Raw genomic sequence first — 19,499 nt, forward strand, 5'->3', positions numbered from 1 at the left:
TAAGAAGCTGGAGTTCGAATAAGAAGTGAATAAGAAGCTGGAGCTTGAATAAGAAGTGAATAAGAAGCTGGCCGAATAAGAAGCTAACTTCAGCCTCGTGGAGTCAGGGAGATTGCTTCTATTCCAAGGAGTCTCCTGCAGAATGAGGGAGCGTAGGCAAGTATGGGACTGGTCACCATGGCAAAGATTGTTATTTATTAATCAAGTATGCCAGGCAATATTATATATCTCACATATACACACCACACATACAGTACATCAGTCACTCCTTCGCTGGACATTTGCCAGAGACCTGCACTGGGAGATGACAGAGAGAAGACTGCTGCGTCTGGTGTGTCTGGTCTGGGTCGGATCCTCCTGTTTGCTGACGACAGCGGAAACTGCATTCGCTGCTGGCTGTGTCCGAGCTGCTGCATCTCAGGAGCCTGGCACTGGGGACTCCCTGCAGCCGTCGCAGCACTCACCATCCTCGCTCACAGCCGCTGCGGGTCACCCCAGGACGCTGGCAGGGAGAGAGGCGCAGTGCGGGGACACACACGGGAGCACACAGGGGGCGAGGTCGCCGCGGGGGGGCATTCCTATGCTGGGCTTGCCTGGCCGGACACAAAGAAGCCCCGGGCGCAGAGACGCATCGTTGCCAGCTGTAGTGCGGCAATAATATAAGTGTTACCGGCTGCAGGGTCCATGTCTGCCCGCTGCTGTGCCCGGCAGGTAAGACCTAGACCTATCCTGTATTATCCTCCAGGACTCAGCATCTGTACTATGTGCAATATCTGTATATGTCCATTTATATTGCCTAATACTACTTCCATCTGCTGTAGACATCACTGCTGTGCTGTGTATATCGTATTGTGGGCATTGCAGATTGCTTTCTGCCATATATTTCTAATAGCTATATATGACTTGCACCCTTTCTTGGAACTGTTGTAGTTTTGGAACTTTAGCTAGTCCTCTGCTTCAGGCAGAAAGATGGGCTTGGAGTTTTCCTTGCTACACGATCTGCCTGCATTATAGCAGTGTGTAGTATGAATTTATTATTATTATTATTATTATTATTATTATTATTATTATTATTATTATTTAATAAGATTTACTTATATTGCGCCTGCAGTTTCTGTTGCTCTTTACAGTTGTGAACAAAACAGTGATACAAGAAGCCTGAGTAATAACAGAGGTCGCAGGGCCCTGCTCACACCCTTCTGTTGTATTCACGTTGGAACTGCTATCTACCTTTTTCACTGTGTCAGGCGCAATCAGTGTGATTTATGAATCTCTGAAAGTTGTTGCACAATAAGGCTGCTTATTACATTGCTGAACATATAAAAACCTGGCCAGAAACCATGTCACATATAACTGATGAGCGCTCCTACTGTAACATCATTGCATTCTATTAATGTAGCCTATAGTGTCACACAAAGTGTTTGAATGAAGTCATCCTTGTTTTTAGCTGTGCTTTGTCTTCCACCATAAAACATCATCAGGCTGGTGTGCCTGAAGTAATAACTAATTATACTAGGGAAAGAAATGATTGCCTATAATTTACATACTTACAACAAATGAACAGGGCACCAAATATTTCTAATGTAAAATAAATTACTGAATAATATATAGCTGCCTCCGCGTACATACATAAACTGTAGTTAACAGCATTTTTGGCATGTTCCCCTCCTTATTGGGATAGCTTTAAACTAGAACAAGTGTAAAGGGGGGTACACACGGAGCGATGTTCAGCTAATTTCTAAGCAATCTAGATTGCTTAGTAATTAGCTGAACATCGCTCAGTGTGTAGGGGTGCTGGCGACAGTGATGCGCGGTCCCGCGCGTCGCTATCGCCGGTGTAGATTGGCCTGCAGGCAGGCACAATCTAGCACGTTGCTCATTTCACCACTGGGTGAATTGAGCGGCCCCCAGTGTCCGTCGCCCCCTCACTCAGCATATCGCGCTGTGCTGAACGGGGGGAGAGGTGTGCTGAGCGGTCTGTGCTAGACCGCTCAGCACACATCTCTGGGGAAATCTCCCAGTCGGTACGGCCCTTAAGTGGTCGAGCTCACAAGCTTGCTATCTGTAGGGTAGTAGGAGATTGTTATACAGGTTTGAGGGGTCTATTTACTAAGCCTTGGATAGAGATAAAGTCGCTGGAGATAAAGTACCAGCCAATCGGCTCCTAACTGCTATGCCACAGGCTGTGTTTGAAAAATGGCAGTTAGGATCCGATTGGCTGGTACTTTATCTCCAGCGACTTTATCTCCATCCAAGGCTTAGTAAATAGACAGTGTCATATTGCAGTGGGGAAATAATCTAGAGCAGTGGTTCTCAAACTCGGTCCTCAGGACCCCACACGGTTCACATTTTCCAGGTCACCCAGCAGGTGCACTATGTATCACCAACTGTGACATTTTTAAAATCTACAGGTGACCTGCAAAACATGGACCGTGTGGGGTCCTGAGGACCGAGTTTGAGAACCTGTGATGTAGAGCATTGTTATCTAGCCGCACAGAAGTCTAATTGCTTGAGAATAGAAGTTTGCAGTGTACTCAGTATAGAGGATCGAGGAGATTGATATTTTGATGAGCTGCCTAAAGACAGGAGTTTCCAGAGAGCCCGTGGCGGCTGGGGTAAAGCCTTGTTTGATGGACAGTAAGGGAATTTCGCAACTCTAAATAGTGCTGTAACTGGGACAGTTCCATGGAGTGACTGCCCCTCAGTGTTACAGGGCCGCAGATTTTGAGCATAATGTGTATTTGTTTACCAGTGATGTCACATGATTCAGTCGTTACCAGTATTTGCCACATTATTATTATTATTGTTTTTCTGCCTCCTTGACAAACCGTTAACCAATCATGGTTCTTCTCAGTTTGATTGGGTTGCTGCAGAAATTCCTACCAGTGCTATATTTTTTCATTTCCCTTTCGAAAGAGAAAAGTGAAGCTATTTACTAACATTGCAAGCATTCTGAAATGTAACTTTATTGTGCTAGATCAGTGAAAGCTACTTGCTGATTAGTTATTCCATTTTACCCATTGTTAGCTAACATATAAGCAGAATGCACAAATAAGTCCAATTTCCTATGTATTCCTGACCAGGTTAGTTTTGCCGTGTAAATGCTTGGCACTTTTAAAATATGGCCATTCTCGGCCGACATCTCGCACCTCCGGCAAACACAGACCCTGTTACAGATACCCCCATGTATCTTTCACAGGTTACAGTCTTCAGCAGGTACAGGTGTAAGGTAAGCCACACTTGCCTACTTTCTTGGAATGTCTGGGAAACTCCCAAATTATGGGGTCTTTGCCCAGATGCCCAGGAGAGTGACACACCATCCCGGATTCATTTAATCACATATCAGGGAGGGGCTGCCACATTTACACAAATTGAGGGGGAGGGGGTGGGGGTGGTAGGGAATATCACCTATACAGTGGTATGGCAGATGTTTGTGTTGTTTAAATTTTAATTTGTGTCTGGACCCGTCCCCCTTGGGAGAATGTATAGATCGGCAGTGACCACTGCAATATGAAGATACCGCAGAGTAATGGGCCCTACACACTGGCCAATTACACTGAAGTGAACGATCTTGTTCATTGGTGAACGAGATATCGTTCATATCTTTCAGTGTGTAGGCACCAACGATGAACGATGCTCGGCCCAGCGCTCGTTCATCATTGGTGCCGGCTCGTTTATGCCTGCAAGCCAATATGGACAATCTCGTGTCCATATTGGCTCCTAGCATGCAGGGCTATGGGGCCGGGTGACAGTGAAAAAACTTCACCCCCCCGTCATACCCCGTATCGGCCGCCTGGCATCTCGGCCGGCAATCGGCCAGTGTGTAGGGGCTATAAGAGTAATGGGTGGCCGTTAAGGTTAGAGGGCTGCATATGTGGCCCTTGAAGTGTTTCCAGTTTCCCTTCATTGTTATATACTTTCAGATTTCTTGGAAAGCCACCTGAAAATGCAGCTTACCCCTGCACACAATGATGTGTGGAACACACAGACGTGGCTCCTGTATAGTTTCAGCTGTTCTATTTTAGGAATTAGATAAAGATCTTTTTCTTTTGCTTCTACATAGACTAAGATGTGCTCATTACCGTGAAGATCGCTATCTTTAGAACCGCAGTTTCCTTTAGTACTTATACCAGACAACTCCAACAATAAAGGGGGGTACACACGGAGCGATCTTCAGCTAATTTCTAAGCAATCTGACCAGCTGAACATTGCTCCGTGTGTAGGGGTGCCGGCGACAGCGATGCACAGTCCCGCTTGCCGCTATCACCAATGCTAAATTGGCCTGCATGCAGGCACAATCTAGCAGGTTGCTCATTTCACCGCTGGGTGAAATGAGCGCCCCCCCCCGTGTCCATCCCCCCTCGCTCAGCACATCCTGCTGTGCTGATCGGGGGGAAAGATGTGTGCTGAGCGGTCTGTGCTAGACCGCTTAGCACACATCTCTGGGGAAATCTCCTTGTCAGTACAGCCCTTAAGTTTACACTGATCCACATACAGTATTACATAGAAATCCCATTCATCTAGGTTTTCTACTCTTACAGGTAAATTCAGTTCGGCGCAAGGGCCGAGAAGTGCCTCCGATACAGTCAGGGAAGGTACTTTGCGACCAGTAATTTAGCGATGATTGTACACCATAATAGATGGTAATGTGCAGACGCACATCACACAAATCTACTGTAAATTGAATTGTCCCTAAACTCTTAACTTAGAGTCCAGTGTTGTCACCATGTTATAAAAACGCCAAAAGACGTGCATTGTTGGAGGGGCCAGGCAGGGGCCCCAGTTTGCTACCCCTCCCCAGTATGCTTGTGCTGTAGCCACTAGCAGTGGCGCCATCTTCCCGGTGATCTCTTTGGGAAGATGGCGCAGCACATACAAAGCAAAGACTCTGGCACTGCTCCTGATTGGCTGCTGGTCCGCGAGCTCTGATTGGCTCACGAACCGGTGCCTGATTTAAGATACCCGTGCCACCACCGGAGACCGGACTGAGGAGCAGGAGAGGCGTGCGCTGCCCTCAACTGCCCTCGCTGCAAGCAAGGTGGTCAGTCCGCAAGACCAAAACGTCACCCCTAGACAAAAATTTGTTAGTGAGAAATTCAGAAAACAATATAAAATGAAGTAAATTGTGTTTATAATATGTCATCCTTAGGTTCAGTTATGTGGTGAAGGACTGGTTTTGCCATTTAAATGAAGTATAAATAATTTGAATTGGTCCTGGACCACCAAACTCTGGCACCACTGCAAGGCCCCACTTACCCCCCTTCCCCTTTCCTGAGGCACCCCAGGGTGTCACGGCCACCAGTTTGGAAACTACTGCCATAAAATAAACTTCTTTTTTTTTTTTAACTACATACAATACACCTTAGATCTCGGTTCCTATAAGGTTTTAAATCCTTGTATACAGTAAACTACACATATTTGAAAATCCTACACCAGGCACAAGTAGTCATTCAGATGCGTTGTGTATGGTTGACCGGCGGCCGGGATCCTGGTGGTCAGCATACGACGTCAGGATCCCGGCCACCAGAATGCATGCAGGGAGGCAAGCAAAACGAAGCCCCTTGCTGCAGACTTCACACTGCGGGCTCGGTGGCTTGCTGCACTCACCACAGGTTCTGTTCCCATTTAGATGAATGACTATGTGGGAGTTTTATCATTATTTTCCTGTTTGTATGTAAAAGTGATGAAAGGGGAGAGCGCTACTGCGCAGATTCCATACTGTTCCTTCAGAGAGGCTTCACTCCCTGTACCAAGATGGCTGCTGACCTAAATACTGCACAAAAGTGTGGTGCCATCTTGTCAATGTATTAGAGCATCACAGTGGGAGACAGTAGTTTTTCACTTTACTCCTCAGAGACCTGAGATTATCAGAGATCCACAACACTTCCAGTGATCCTGCACTGCTACCTGTTGCATACACTCATCAGCTGGGGGAGCCAAATGACACCCTCTCGTCTCAACCTCCGCTCAGTGAGAACCAGTGTGTAACAGTGATTAAGTGGGATTAATATAAATATTTTATGCAATTCGCAATATGAGCTTACCATCTTCGGAGTGCTGGAGAGTTATTATACAGTTTTATTTTTTGGTCAGATTTTTGTTTTGTTTTTTAATTATTATTTCAAAATGTAACTGGACCCTCTATTGTTATTTTCCCCTCAGCTCACTTTAAAATAGTTATAAATTAGAAAATTATCGAAAAGCATTTATAGAGTAACACCATTTTCCTTACTGTGTAAGCTGCAAACTAGCTGTCCTGTTAGTTGCTTCTCATTTTACTCTTGTATGCCTACTGCCATGTTTTACTTATCGAACAGTGTAATCTATGAGGTGCACCCAACATGGCTGCCTAGCCTGGTTCTCTCATGTGTAGAATAAACAATGCATGGTTCTGAACTCTCCTAATTTGTCTCCCCAAATATGTGTAATTTCTTCACCTTTTGAGAGAGTTTATTAATAAAAACAACTTCAAACAAAATATATTTAAAAAATAAATGTCTATTTTTATTTTAAGTAAAATTTAGCCTGTTTTTGTTCTTCTCCTTTGTCTTCTTCTTATGATGATTATTATAATTATTATTATTAATTTTTTTGTAATTACAGGTTGAGTATCCCATATCCAAATATTCCGAAATACGGATTTTTTTTGAGTGAGACAGTGAAATCTTTGTTTTCTGATGGCACAGTGTACACAAACTTTGTTTAATACACAAAGTTATTAAAAATACTGTATTAAATGACCTTCAGGCTGTGTGTATATGAAACATAAATGTATTCTGTGCTTAGACTTAGGTCCAATCGCCATGATACCTCATTATGGTATGCAATTATTCCAAAATACGTAAAAATAAGATATCCAAAATACGTCTGGTCCCAAGCATTTTGGATAAGGGATACTCAACCTGTATTAATATTATTTTCTCATACGTCCTAGAGGATGCTGGGGATGCTTCAAGAACCATGGGGTATAGACGGGATCCGCAGGAGACATGGGCACACTATAAGACTTTGAATTGGTGTGAACTGGCTCCTCCCTCTATGCCCCTCATCCAGTTAGATTCTGTGCCCAGTGAGACTGGATGCACACTGAGGAGCTCTCCAGAGTTTCTCAGGTAAAGACTTTATTAGGTTTGTTATTTTCAGGGAGACCTGCTGGCAACAGACTCCCTGCATCGTGGGAGTGAGGGGAGAGAAGCAGACCTACTTCTTAAGAGTTCAAGGGCTCTGCTTCTTAGGTTACTGGACACCATTAACTCCAGAGGGTTCGATTACTTGGTACACCTAGCTGCTTGTTCCCGGAGCAGCGCCGTCGCCCCCCTTCACATACTAACCCAGCTTCAATCTTCTGGCTCTGTGAGGGGGCATAGAAGTTAACAGTGCCCAGGCACTAGTTAAGGGACCCCCGCCAGTATAAATATTTTGAGTGGGATGGAAGCGCGCCATGTAGTGGGCGGGGCTTAGCCCGCACAGCTCTGACCAGCGCCATTTTTTCTCTTCACAGAAGGCTGCAGAGACGCTAGCCCTAACCTCCACACTGTCCAAGTAACTGGGTGCAAAACAGGGGGCTGGGGGGGGGGGGAGGGGGGCTGGAAATTTGGTGATTTATTTTGTATGAAAAAAGTGCTAGCAGGTCTGGGCGGTCTTATTACTGGCCTCAGTACCGGGATGGGCGCTGGGTGTGAGCTAGCAGAACTCTCTCTGTGTCTCTCTGGCAGGCTTTAGTGTGGGTCTGTCTCCTATAGCCCCAGTGTGGTTGTGTCGGTACGTGTGTGTGTGTCGACATGTCTGAGGCTGAATGCTCTTCCCAGGAGGAGGCTGGAGTGGGGACAGACAATTCTGCGAGAGTGACAGTGTCAGCACCGCCGACAGATGATTGGGTGACTATGTTAAGTGTTTTAAACGCAAATGTGACTAAGTTAGCTAAGATATTTGATAAATCTGAGTCTAAGAACCAGACATGGAAGAAATCCATGGAAGATGCTTTGTCACAGGCCCAGGCTCCGTCGGGGTCACAGAAACGGCCATTTACCCAGATAGCAGATACAGATACCGACACGGACTCTGATTCCAGTGTCGACTATAGTGATGCCAGATTACATCCAAAACTGGCTAAGAGTGTTCAGTACATGATTGTGGCAATAAAAGATGTTTTACATATCACTGAGGACCCCGCTGTTCCTGATACTATGGTCTGTATGTATAAAGGAAAGAAACCTGTGGTAACGTTTCCTCCCTCTCATGAGCTGAACGCACTTTTTGAAAAAGCTTGGGAAAATCCTGACAGAAGGATACATGTTCCCAAATGAATTCCAGTGGCATATCCGTTCCCTTCTGGGGACAGGGAAAGGTGGGAGTCAATCCCCACGGTAGACAAAGCTTTATCGCGTCTATCCAAAAAGGTGGCGCTTCCGTCTCCTGACACGGCAGCCCTAAAGGATCCTGCGGATCCAAAGCCGGAAAATACACTGAAATCTATTTATGTCAATACGGGGTCGCTACTCAGGCCTGTCATTGCTGCGGTATGGGTGAGTAGCGCTATTGAACGGTGGGCAGATAACTTGTCATCTGAGGTAGATTCCCTAGACAGGGATTGTGTGCTTTTGACTCTGGGTCACATCAGGGATGCTGCAGCATATTTAAAAGAAGCTGTAAGGGATATTGGCCTTTTGGGTTCAAGGGCCAATGCCATGGCGGTCTCAGCAAGGAGAGCGTTGTGGATACATCAATGGAATGCTGATGCTGACTCTAAGAAGGCGATGGAGTCTCTTCCATTTAACGGTAGGGTCTTGTTTGGCGACGGCCTCACTGACCTGGTGTCTACGGCTACCGCGGGTAAGTCTTAATTTTTACCTTATGTCCCTGCACAGCAGAAGAAATCGCCTCACTATCGGATGCAGTCCTTTCGGACCAATGAATTCAAAAAAGGACATGGGTCCTCCTTCCTTGCTGCGAGGGGGAGAGGATGGGGAAAAAGGTCACAGGCTGTGGCAAGCTCCCAGGAGCAGAAGTCCTCTCCGGCTTCTACCAAATCCACCGCATGACGCTGGGGCTCCTCTGCGGGAGTCCGCTCCAGTGGGGGCACGTCTCAAACTCTTTAGTCAGGTCTGGGTGCACTCGGACCTGGATCCTTGGATAGTAGATGTAGTAACCCAAGGGTACAAGTTAGAGTTTCAAGACGTGCCCCCTCACCGATTTTTCAAATCGGCCTTGCCAGCTTCTCTTCCAGAAAGGGAGATAGTAAGCGCTGCGATACTAAAGTTGTGTCAAAATCAAGTGATTGTCACAGTACCCCCGTCTCAACAGGGAGAAGGTTTTTATTCGAGCCTGCTCGTAGTCCCGAAGCCGGATGGCTCAGTCAGACCGATTCTAAACCTAAAATCCCTCAATTTCTTTCTGAAGAAATTCAAGTTCAAGATAGTCTCTACAAGCAGTGATCTCCAGTCTGGAGGAGGGGGATTTTATGGTGTCGGTAGACATAAAAGATGCCTACTTACATGTCCCCATATATCCTCCACACCAGGCTTACCTGAGATTTGCTGTGCAGGATTATCATTACCAATTTCAGACATTGCTGTTTGGTCTGTCCACGGCTCCGAGGATTTTCAGCAAAGTAATGGCGGAAATGATGGTTCTCCTGCGCAAGCAGGGAATCACAATTATCCCGTACTTGGACGATCTCTTCATACAGGCGAGGTCCAAGGAGCAAGTGTTGAAGAATGTTGCCCTTTCACTGACGATTCTGCAACAACACGGTTGGCTCCTAAATTTGCCAAAATCACAGTTGGATCCAACGACACTGCTGTCGTTCCTGGGTATGATTCTGGATACAGAATTGCAGAGAGTTTTTCTTCCAGTGGAACAAGCTCTGGTAATACAGAACATGGTAAAACAGATTCTGAAACCGGCAAAGGTGTCAGTTCTTCACTGCACTCGGTTGCTGGGGAAGATGGTGGCGGCCTATGAGGCCATTCCGTATGGCAGGTTCCATGCCAGGGTGTTTCAGTGGAACCTGCTGGACCAGTGGTCCGGGTCTCACCTGGACATGCACCGGAAAAATAATTCTGTCTCACAGGACCAGAATTTCCCTTCTGTGGTGGCTGCACAGTTCTCACCTTCTGGAGGGACGCAGGTTCGGGATTCAGGTTTGGATCCTGGTGACCACAGATGCAACCCTCCGAGGCTGGGGAGCAGTCACACAGAGAAGAAACTTTCAGGGAAAGTGGTCAAGCCAGGAAGCTTGTCTACACATAAACATTCTGGAATTAAGACCCATCTACAACGGCATACTGCAAGCAGAACATCTTCTTCGAGGTCTGCCAGTCTTGATTCAGTCAGACAACATGACAGCAGTGGCATACATAAACCGCCAAGGCGGAACAAAGAGCAGCGATGGCCGAGGCCACGAAGATTCTTCGCTGGGCGGAAAGACATGCCAGCGCCCTGGCAGCGGTCTTCATTCCAGGAGTGGAAAACTGGGAAGCAGACTTCCTCAGCAGACACGATCTTCATCCAGGAGAGTGGGGTCTTCATCAAGAAGTCTTTGCAGAAGTGACAAGTCGTTGGGGAGTTCCTCAAGTGGACATGATGGCGTCCTGCCTCAACAAGAAACTTCAGAGATATTGTTCCAGGTCAAGGGACCCTCAGGCGATAGCGGTGGACGCCCTAGTGACACCGTGGGTGTTTCAGTTGGTCTATGTGTTCCCTCCACTTCCACTCAATCCAAAGGTGATAATAATTAAAAGAAGAACAAGGGTTCAGGCGATCCTCATTGTTCCGGATTGGCCAAAAAGGGCCTGGTATCCAGATCTTCAGGAGTTGCTCATAGAAGATCCCTGCCCTCTACCTCTTCGGGAGGACCTGTTGCAACAGGGGCCGTGTGTGTATCAGGATTTACCGCGGCTGCGTTTGACGGCGTGGCAGTTGAACACCAAATCCTACCCGAAAGAGTATTCCCAGTGAAGTCATTCCTACACTTCTTCAGGCTAGGAAAGAAGTAACGGCGAAGCATTACCACCGTATATGGCGAAAATATGGGCGTTTGCTCCATTTCCTACAAGCAGGTGGGGATGCGGGCTTAAAGTTAGGCTCTATTAAAGTACAGATTTCGGCCTTGTCGATCTTTTTTCAAAAAGAATTGGCCTCCCTTCCAGAAGTTCAGACCTTCGTAATAGGCGTGCTGCACATCCAACCTCTCTTTGTGCCCCCAGTGGCACCTTGGGACCTTAATGTGGTGTTGCAATTCTTGCATTCACATTGGTTTGAACCTTTGCGCAAGGTCGAGTTAAAATTCCTTACTTGGAAAGTGGTCATGCTGTTGGCCTTGGCATCTGCAAGGCGAGTGTCTGAGTTGGCAGCTTTGACTCACAAAAGCCCCTATTTGATTTTCCATGCTGATAGAGCGGAGTTGAGAACTCGTCAGCAATTTCTGCCAAAAGTGGTTTCATCATTTCATGTTAACCAGCCAATTGTGCCAGTGGCTACTGACACCTTGGAGTCAAAGTCTCTCGATGTGGTCAGAGCTTTGAAGATCTATGTCGCCAGAACAGCGCAGATTAGGAAAACAGAGGCTTTGTTTGTCCTGTGGGCTCCCAACAAGATTGGGGCTCCTGCTTCTAAGCAGACTATTGCGCACTGGATTTGTAATACGATTCAGCAGACTCATTCTACGGCAGGATTGCCGTTACCGAAATAGGTGAAAGCCCACTCTACCAGAAAGGTGGGCCCATCCTGTGCGGCTGCCCATGGAGTCTCGGCGTTACAACTTTACCGAGCTGCTACTTGGTCTGGTTCAAACACCTTTGCAAAGTTTTACAAGTTTGATACCCTGGCTGAGGAGGACCTCTTGTTTGGTCAATCGGTGCTGCAGAGTCATCCGCACTCTCCCGTCCGTTCTAGAGCTTTGGTATAAACCCCATGGTTCTTAAAGCATCCCCAGCATCCCCTAGGACGTATGAGATAATAGGATTTTAATACCTACCGGTAAATCCTTTTCTCTTAGTCCGTAGAGGATTGCTGGGCGCCCGTCCCAGTGCGAGCTGCATCTGCAGTTTGGTTATAGTTACGCGCATGTTGGGTTGAGTTCAGTCAATCTGTGACTGTTGTTGCTCATGCCATTGCATGCGTTGTTGTTGAATGCCATGTTGTACGGCGTGTTAGTGGTGTGAGCTGGTATGTATCTCACCTTAGTTTAAAATAATTAGATAAATCCTTTTCCTCTAAATGTCCGTCTCCCTGGGCACAGTTCCTATAACTGGAGTCTGGAGGAGGGGCATAGAGGAAGGAGCCAGTTCACACCCACTCAAAGGCTTACAGTGTGCCCATGTCTCCTGCGGATCCCGTCTATATCCCATGGTTCTTGAAGTATTCCCAGTATCCTCTACGGACTAAGAGAAAAGGATTTACCGGTAGGTATTAAAATCCTATTATTTACTCTGCATTCTAAAATAGGGAATTTCAGACGTAGATTGGTCCAGTAATCTTACAAACTTGTCCTATAAGCGGAACAAGATGGCGGGAGCCTCATGACTCATGAAGAATCATCCTTCAGCACTCAGGAGAGGAAAAACCCCCTTGTGGAGGAAACCTCTGGGGACCCATGGCTGAAGGACTGCCCTTCCCTCTAGGCATTAAGAGATTAGCAGAGTTTGCCCAGACCAACCGCCCACTAACTAACCTTGCCTAACCCAGTCATCCCTTCTGTCGCCTCAAATCTGCTATTTTTACCTATTTACCCGGCCGGAGAAAAACGCACCTATACGTTAATGGTGAGAGAGTGAAAAAAGAGAGCAAGAGATGAGTGGGAGTGAGGAGGTTGGGGGGGGAGCGGGACAGTCACAACCACCATAGCATTAATTTCTGACGCTAACAGGGATTACAAATGTAGCCATTCTCGTTGTGGATACATCTTACGGCAATTGCGCCATGTTAGGGGCGACCGCACCGCGTACACCTGGACGTCTAAGATGTGTGTGTGCCCTGTTCGCATGGATGGTAACGTCAAATGGCACGGCTAGGCACTGGCACACATAGCTGCGTCGAGGGTGCACCTTTCCCTCACATGTAGCCATGATCAGCATGGCTACATCTGTATATAGTATTGGATAAAAACAAAAGTAATGATTAAATCACAATATAATTCTCTTACATCTCTGCACATTAGTAAAAATGGATCAGCCTGCAACACTGGCACACTGGGATTTAGGCAGGCAGAGAGAGAGAGTAATGGGTATATTCAATTAGGGTCGGAACCATTCCGATATGCATTTGTCGGAATGGATCCGACGACCCCTATTCAAATCTCATCTCAATTCGACTTTTAAAAAGTCGAATTTAGATGAGGTACCCAGAGGAGGAGAGGGGGGGAGCCGCGGGGAGACCAGCGGGCAGAAGGAGGTGAGAAGCGCTGCAGGAGGATGTCACACAGCCGCCCGACCTCACGGCAGTGTCCACCCGGCTCCAGCAAGTGTGACCTCACTTGCTGGAGCCGGGTGGGCGCTGCCGTGAGCGGCGCGGCTGTGAGACATCCTGCTGCAGCGCTGTGCTGTAGCGCTTCTCTCCCCTGTATGCCCCGCGGCTGTCCCCCGTCTCCCTGCGCCCCTCTCCTCCTCTGGGTCCAACATCTCAGTCCGACATTTTTTTTATGTCTGATTGAGATGGTCAGACCGCCGATTCACGTACTATTCGACAAGTCAAATTCCACGACTTGTCGAATAAAAACTGCTGGTATTGAATAGGTCGAATCACGATTCGACCTTAAAAGAAAAAAACTGACGTCTTTTCGACAGACAGCAGTTTTCGACACCAATTGAACATACCCCTAAAGGATTTAATTTGCAACATTATAGGCTCAACAAACAACTCCAAGGAGATGTCATAGGTGCAGCCGCACATAAAGGATTTCATTAGGAACATTATAGGCCCATCTAGACAGCGCTCTTCAAATATCTCCAATGGCCCATTTGCAGCCGCTTGTGGATGTTAATTAATGGCGCTGTCCCAGTAGGTGTGAGGTTTTTTTTTTATCCAATACTATGCTATCCCCAAGGTCATAAGTCATATATTATAATAATCATGCTAAAAGTCTGCAGAGGATTCCAACTAAGCTGCTCTTATCTTTGTCCAGTCACTAACCTTCTACCAGTGTGCTATGCCGTGCCAGGCCTCTGAAAGCATATGCAAGAGACAGCAACAGCACAGCCCTGATACAGGCAGTTGCCATTATGACATCACAGCATGACCTCACACACCCCACCAGACCGGCTAAGACTGGTTATTTCTGGTTTGAGGCCCTTGTCTTTTACATGACTGACCTAAGGGAAATGTGATTTCACTTATTATTTAAAACTATTACATGAGAAAAATTTTATTACTACCATTTGCCCGCAGTTTTGCTCGCTTAGTGGCTTCTAATATTGTGATGTATATTTTATATTGTACACATAGGGCCTGATTCAGGTTGGATCGCAATCCCAATAAGCGATCCAACGGCAAGAATTGCTAAAAGAATGCGGCTCATGCGCAGGGTCCGTCCTACGTATGCACCCGCATTTTCTGCGGGGCCCCGCAGAAAATGCGTTCGCATCAGCCTGTCAATGAGGCAGAGATGGTCGCGGACGTGGGGCGGCAACGATCCATTTCCATGGCGGAGACGGGTTGTTGCGGGGACGAGGCTTCAAGCCGGGGGCAGCAACAGAGAAATGGGGCGTAGTCAGGGCAGCTCCGTGACGCACATGCAGCCGCTGCGATCACAAAAATGGCGGCGGTCCTCATGCGGGCGCCTGACATGCAAGGCGGACTATAGGCAGAGACGGTTACGAGGCGACAATGGTCCATTTTCAAGATGGAGCGTTGCAGGGACGAGGCTTCAAAATGGGTGGCAACGGAGAAACGGGGCATAGTCAGGGTGGCTGCGAGACATCACACGCAGCCGATGCGATCACAAAAATGGTTGCGGGCTTCCTACTAGAGTGCCTGACATGCGTGGCAGACTAGCCCTGTGCTGTGCGTCCCCCCACATGTCAGAGAATCTGATCGTAGATGTGCTAAATTTAGCACATCTATGATCAAGTCTGAATCACCCCCATGGAACAAAATTATGTGATTTTAGTTTTGAAAACAAAAAAACAAAACCAGTCACGGTGGTTTGGCAAAAACCAAATACAAAGCCGGATGTCGAATCAGGTCCAAATCCAGCAAAAATGGTCCTGTGCACATCTCTAGTAATATTCTAAGATCACATTGCGTTTGCTAGCATTGTATGCCTAGGTATGTGCTGATATGAGACATTCCCTTTATCTCCTGTTTGGGGTATTCAGAGTTTAATGAATTATTCCTGTAGTTTAGCTGGTCATTCAGAACTTTGGATCAGTGCTACCATATGGTCCCTACTGGTCTGCACATGTGCACTGATGTTGCTTGCTGACTGGTAGCTGCATTAGAAGTTGTTGCATTCCACAGGAGGAACTAGCTGCATATAATAAGATTTTACTTACCGATAAATCTATTTCTCGGAGTCCGTAGTGGATGCTGGGGTTCCTGAAAGGACCATGGGGAATAGCGGCTCCGCAGGAGACAGGGCACAAAAAGTAAAGCTTTTTCCGATCAGGTGGTGTGCACTGGCTCCTCCCCCTATGACCCTCCTCCAGACTCCAGTTAGGTACTGTGCCCGGACGAGCGTACACAATAAGGGAGGATTTTGAATCCCGGGTAAGACTCATACCAGCCACACCAATCACACCGTACAACTTGTGATCTAAACCCAGTTAACAGTATGATAACAGCGGAGCCTCTGAAAGATGGCTTCCTTCAACAATAACCCGAATTAGTTAACAATAACTATGTACAATTTATGCAGATAATCCGCACTTGGGATGGGCGCCCAGCATCCACTACGGACTCCGAGAAATAGATTTATCGGTAAGTAAAATCTTATTTTCTCTATCGTCCTAGTGGATGCTGGGGTTCCTGAAAGGACCATGGGGATTATACCAAAGCTCCCAAACGGGCGGGAGAGTGCGGATGACTCTGCAGCACCGAATGAGAGAACTCCAGGTCCTCCTTAGCCAGAGTATCAAATTTGTAAAATTTTACAAACGTGTTCTCCCCTGACCACGTAGCTGCTCGGCAAAGTTGTAATGCCGAGACCCCTCGGGCAGCCGCCCAAGATGAGCCCACCTTCCTTGTGGAGTGGGCCTTTACAGATTTAGGCTGTGGCAGGCCTGCCACAGAATGTGCAAGTTGGATTGTGCTACAGATCCAACGAGCAATCGTCTGCTTAGACGCAGGAGCACCCATCTTGTTGGGTGCATACAATATAAACAACGAGTCAGATTTTCTGACTCCAGCTGTCCTTGCAATATATATTTTTAATGCTCTGACAACGTCCAGTAACTTGGAGTCCTCCAAGTCACTTGTAGCCGCAGGCACTACAATAGGCTGGTTCAGATGAAATGCTGACACCACCTTAGGGAGAAAATGCGGACGAGTCCGCAGTTCTGCCCTGTCCGAATGGAAAATCAGATATGGGCTTTTGTAAGATAAAGCTGCCAATTCTGACACTCTCCTGGCAGAAGCCAGGGCTAGAAGCATGGTCACTTTCCATGTGAGATATTTCAAATCCACCTTTTTTAGTGGTTCAAACCAATGAGATTTTAGGAAGTCCAAAACCACATTGAGATCCCACGGTGCCACTGGAGGCACCACAGGAGGCTGTATATGCAGCACTCCCTTAACAAAGGTCTGGACTTCAGGGACTGAAGCCAATTCTTTTTGAAAGAAAATCGACAGGGCCGAAATTTGAACCTTAATAGATCCCAATTTGAGACCCATTGACAATCCTGATTGCAGGAAATGTAGGAATCGACCCAGTTGAAATTCCTCCGTCGGAGCACTCCGATCTTCGCACCACGCAACATATTTTCGCCAAATTCGGTGATAATGTTGCACGGTTACTTCCTTCCTTGCTTTAATCAAAGTAGGAATGACTTCTTCCGGCATGCCTTTTTCCTTTAGGATCCGGCGTTCAACCGCCATGCCGTCAAACGCAGCCGCGGTAAGTCTTGAAACAGACAGGGACCCTGCTGAAGCAAGTCCCTCCTTAGAGGTAGAGGCCACGGATCTTCCGTGATCATCTCTTGAAGTTCCGGGTACCAAGTCCTTCTTGGCCAATCCGGAACCACTAGTATCGTTCTTACGCCTCTTTGCCGTATAATTCTCAATACTTTTGGTATGAGAGGCAGAGGAGGAAACACATACACCGACTGGTACACCCAAGGCGTTACCAGCGCGTCCACAGCTATTGCCTGCGGATCTCTTGACCTGGCGCAATACCTGTCCAGTTTTTTGTTGAGGCGAGACGCCATCATGTCCACCATTGGTCTTTCCCAACGGGTTACCAGCATGTGGAAGACTTCTGGATGAAGTCCCCACTCTCCCGGGTGAAGATCGTGTCTGCTGAGGAAGTCTGCTTCCCAGTTGTCCACTCCCGGGATGAACACTGCTGACAGTGCTATCACATGATTCTCTGCCCAGCGAAGAATCCTTGCAGCTTCTGCCATTGCACTCCTGCTTCTTGTGCCGCCCTGTCTGTTCACATGGGCGACTGCCGTGATGTTGTCCGACTGGATCAACACCGGTTTTCCCTGAAGCAGAGGTTCTGCCTGGCTTAGAGCATTGTATATTGCTCTTAGTTCCAGAATGTTTATGTGAAGAGACGTTTCCAGGCTCGTCCATACTCCCTGGAAGTTTCTTCCTTGTGTGACTGCTCCCCAGCCTCTCAGGCTGGCGTCCGTGGTCACCAGGATCCAATCCTGTATGCCGAATCTGCGGCCCTCCAATAGATGAGCACTCTGCAACCACCACAGAAGAGACACCCTTGTCCTTGGAGACAGGGTTATCCGCAGGTGCATCTGAAGATGCGACCCTGACCATTTGTCCAACAGATCCCTTTGGAAAATTCTTGCGTGGAATCTGCCGAATGGAATTGCTTCGTAAGAAGCCACCATTTTTCCCAGGACTCTTGTGCATTGATGTACAGACACCTTTCCTGGTTTTAGGAGGTTCCTGACAAGCTCGGATAACTCCTTGGCTTTTTCCTCCGGGAGAAAAACCTTTTTCTGAACCGTGTCCAGAATCATCCCTAGGAACAGCAGACGAGTTGTCGGCATTAACTGGGATTTTGGAATATTCAGAATCCACCCGTGCTGTTTTAGCACTTCTTGAGACAGTGCTAATCCCATCTCTAGCTGTTCTCTGGACCTCGCCCTTATTAGGAGATCGTCCAAGTATGGGATAATTAATACGCCTTTTCTTCGAAGAAGAATCATCATCTCGGCCATTACCCTTGTAAAGATCCGAGGTGCCGTGGACAATCCGAACGGCAGCGTCTGAAACTGATAGTGACAGTTTTGTACAACGAACCTGAGGTACCCCTGGTGTGAGGGGTAAATTGGAACGTGGAGATACGCATCCTTGATGTCCAAGGATACCATAAAGTCCCCCTCTTCCAGGTTCGCTATCACTGCTCTGAGTGACTCCATTTTGAACTTGAACTTCTTTATGTACAGGTTCAAGGACTTCAGATTTAGAATAGGCCTTACCGAGCCATCCGGCTTCGGTACCACAAAAAGAGTGGAATAATACCCCTTCCCTTGTTGCAGAAGAGGTACCTTGACTATCACCTGCTGAGAGTACAGCTTGTGAATGGCTTCCAAAACCGTCTCCCTTTCGGAGGGGGACGTTGGTAAAGCAGACTTCAGGAAACGGCGAGGTGGATCGGTCTCTAATTCCAACCTGTATCCCTGAGATATTATCTGCAGGATCCAGGGATCTACTTGCGAGTGAGCCCACTGCGCGCTGTAATTTTTGAGACGACCCCCCACCGTCCCCGAGTCCGCTTGAGAAGCCCCAGCGTCATGCTGAGGCTTTTGTAGAAGCCGGGGAGGGCTTCTGATCCTGGGAAGGAGCTGCGTGTTGCTGTCTCTTCCCTCGACCTTTGCCTCGTGGCAGATATGAATAGCCCTTTGCTCTCTTATTTTTAAAGGAACGAAAGGGCTGCGGTTGAAAAGTCGGTGCCTTTTTCTGTTGGGGAGTGACTTGAGGTAGAAAGGTGGATTTCCCGGCTGTAGCCGTGGCCACCAAATCTGATAGACCGACTCCAAATAACTCCTCCCCTTTATACGGCAAAACTTCCATATGCCGTTTTGAATCCGCATCGCCTGTCCACTGTCGCGTCCATAAAGCTCTTCTGGCCGAAATGGACATAGCACTTACCCGTGATGCCAGTGTGCATATATCCCTCTGTGCATCACGCATATAAAGAAATGCATCCTTTATTTGTTCTAACGACAGTAAAATATTGTCCCTGTCCAGGGTATCAATATTTTCAATCAGGGACTCTGACCAAACTACCCCCGCACTGCCCATCCAGGCAGTCGCTACAGCTGGTCGTAGTATAACACCTGCATGTGTGTATATACTTTTTTGGATATTTTCCATCCTCC

At 47.4% G+C, this 19,499-nt stretch overlaps 1 protein-coding gene across 1 annotated transcript in view; it reads left to right on the top strand.

Moving 5' to 3' along the window:
* The first annotated feature begins 291 nt into the window (after nt 1-291).
* SERINC5 (serine incorporator 5) overlaps nt 292-19,499 on the top strand; it is a 173,437-nt gene continuing 154,229 nt past the window's right edge. Inside the window, exon 1 of the mRNA XM_063963465.1 lies at nt 292-711. Coding sequence (XP_063819535.1) covers nt 685-711 — 27 coding nt within the window. The 5' untranslated portion in view covers nt 292-684. The remainder of the gene's footprint in view (nt 712-19,499) is intronic.

Source organism: Pseudophryne corroboree, chromosome 1 (genome assembly GCF_028390025.1).
Source record: "Pseudophryne corroboree isolate aPseCor3 chromosome 1, aPseCor3.hap2, whole genome shotgun sequence".
Classification (NCBI taxonomy): Eukaryota; Metazoa; Chordata; class Amphibia; order Anura; family Myobatrachidae; genus Pseudophryne; species Pseudophryne corroboree.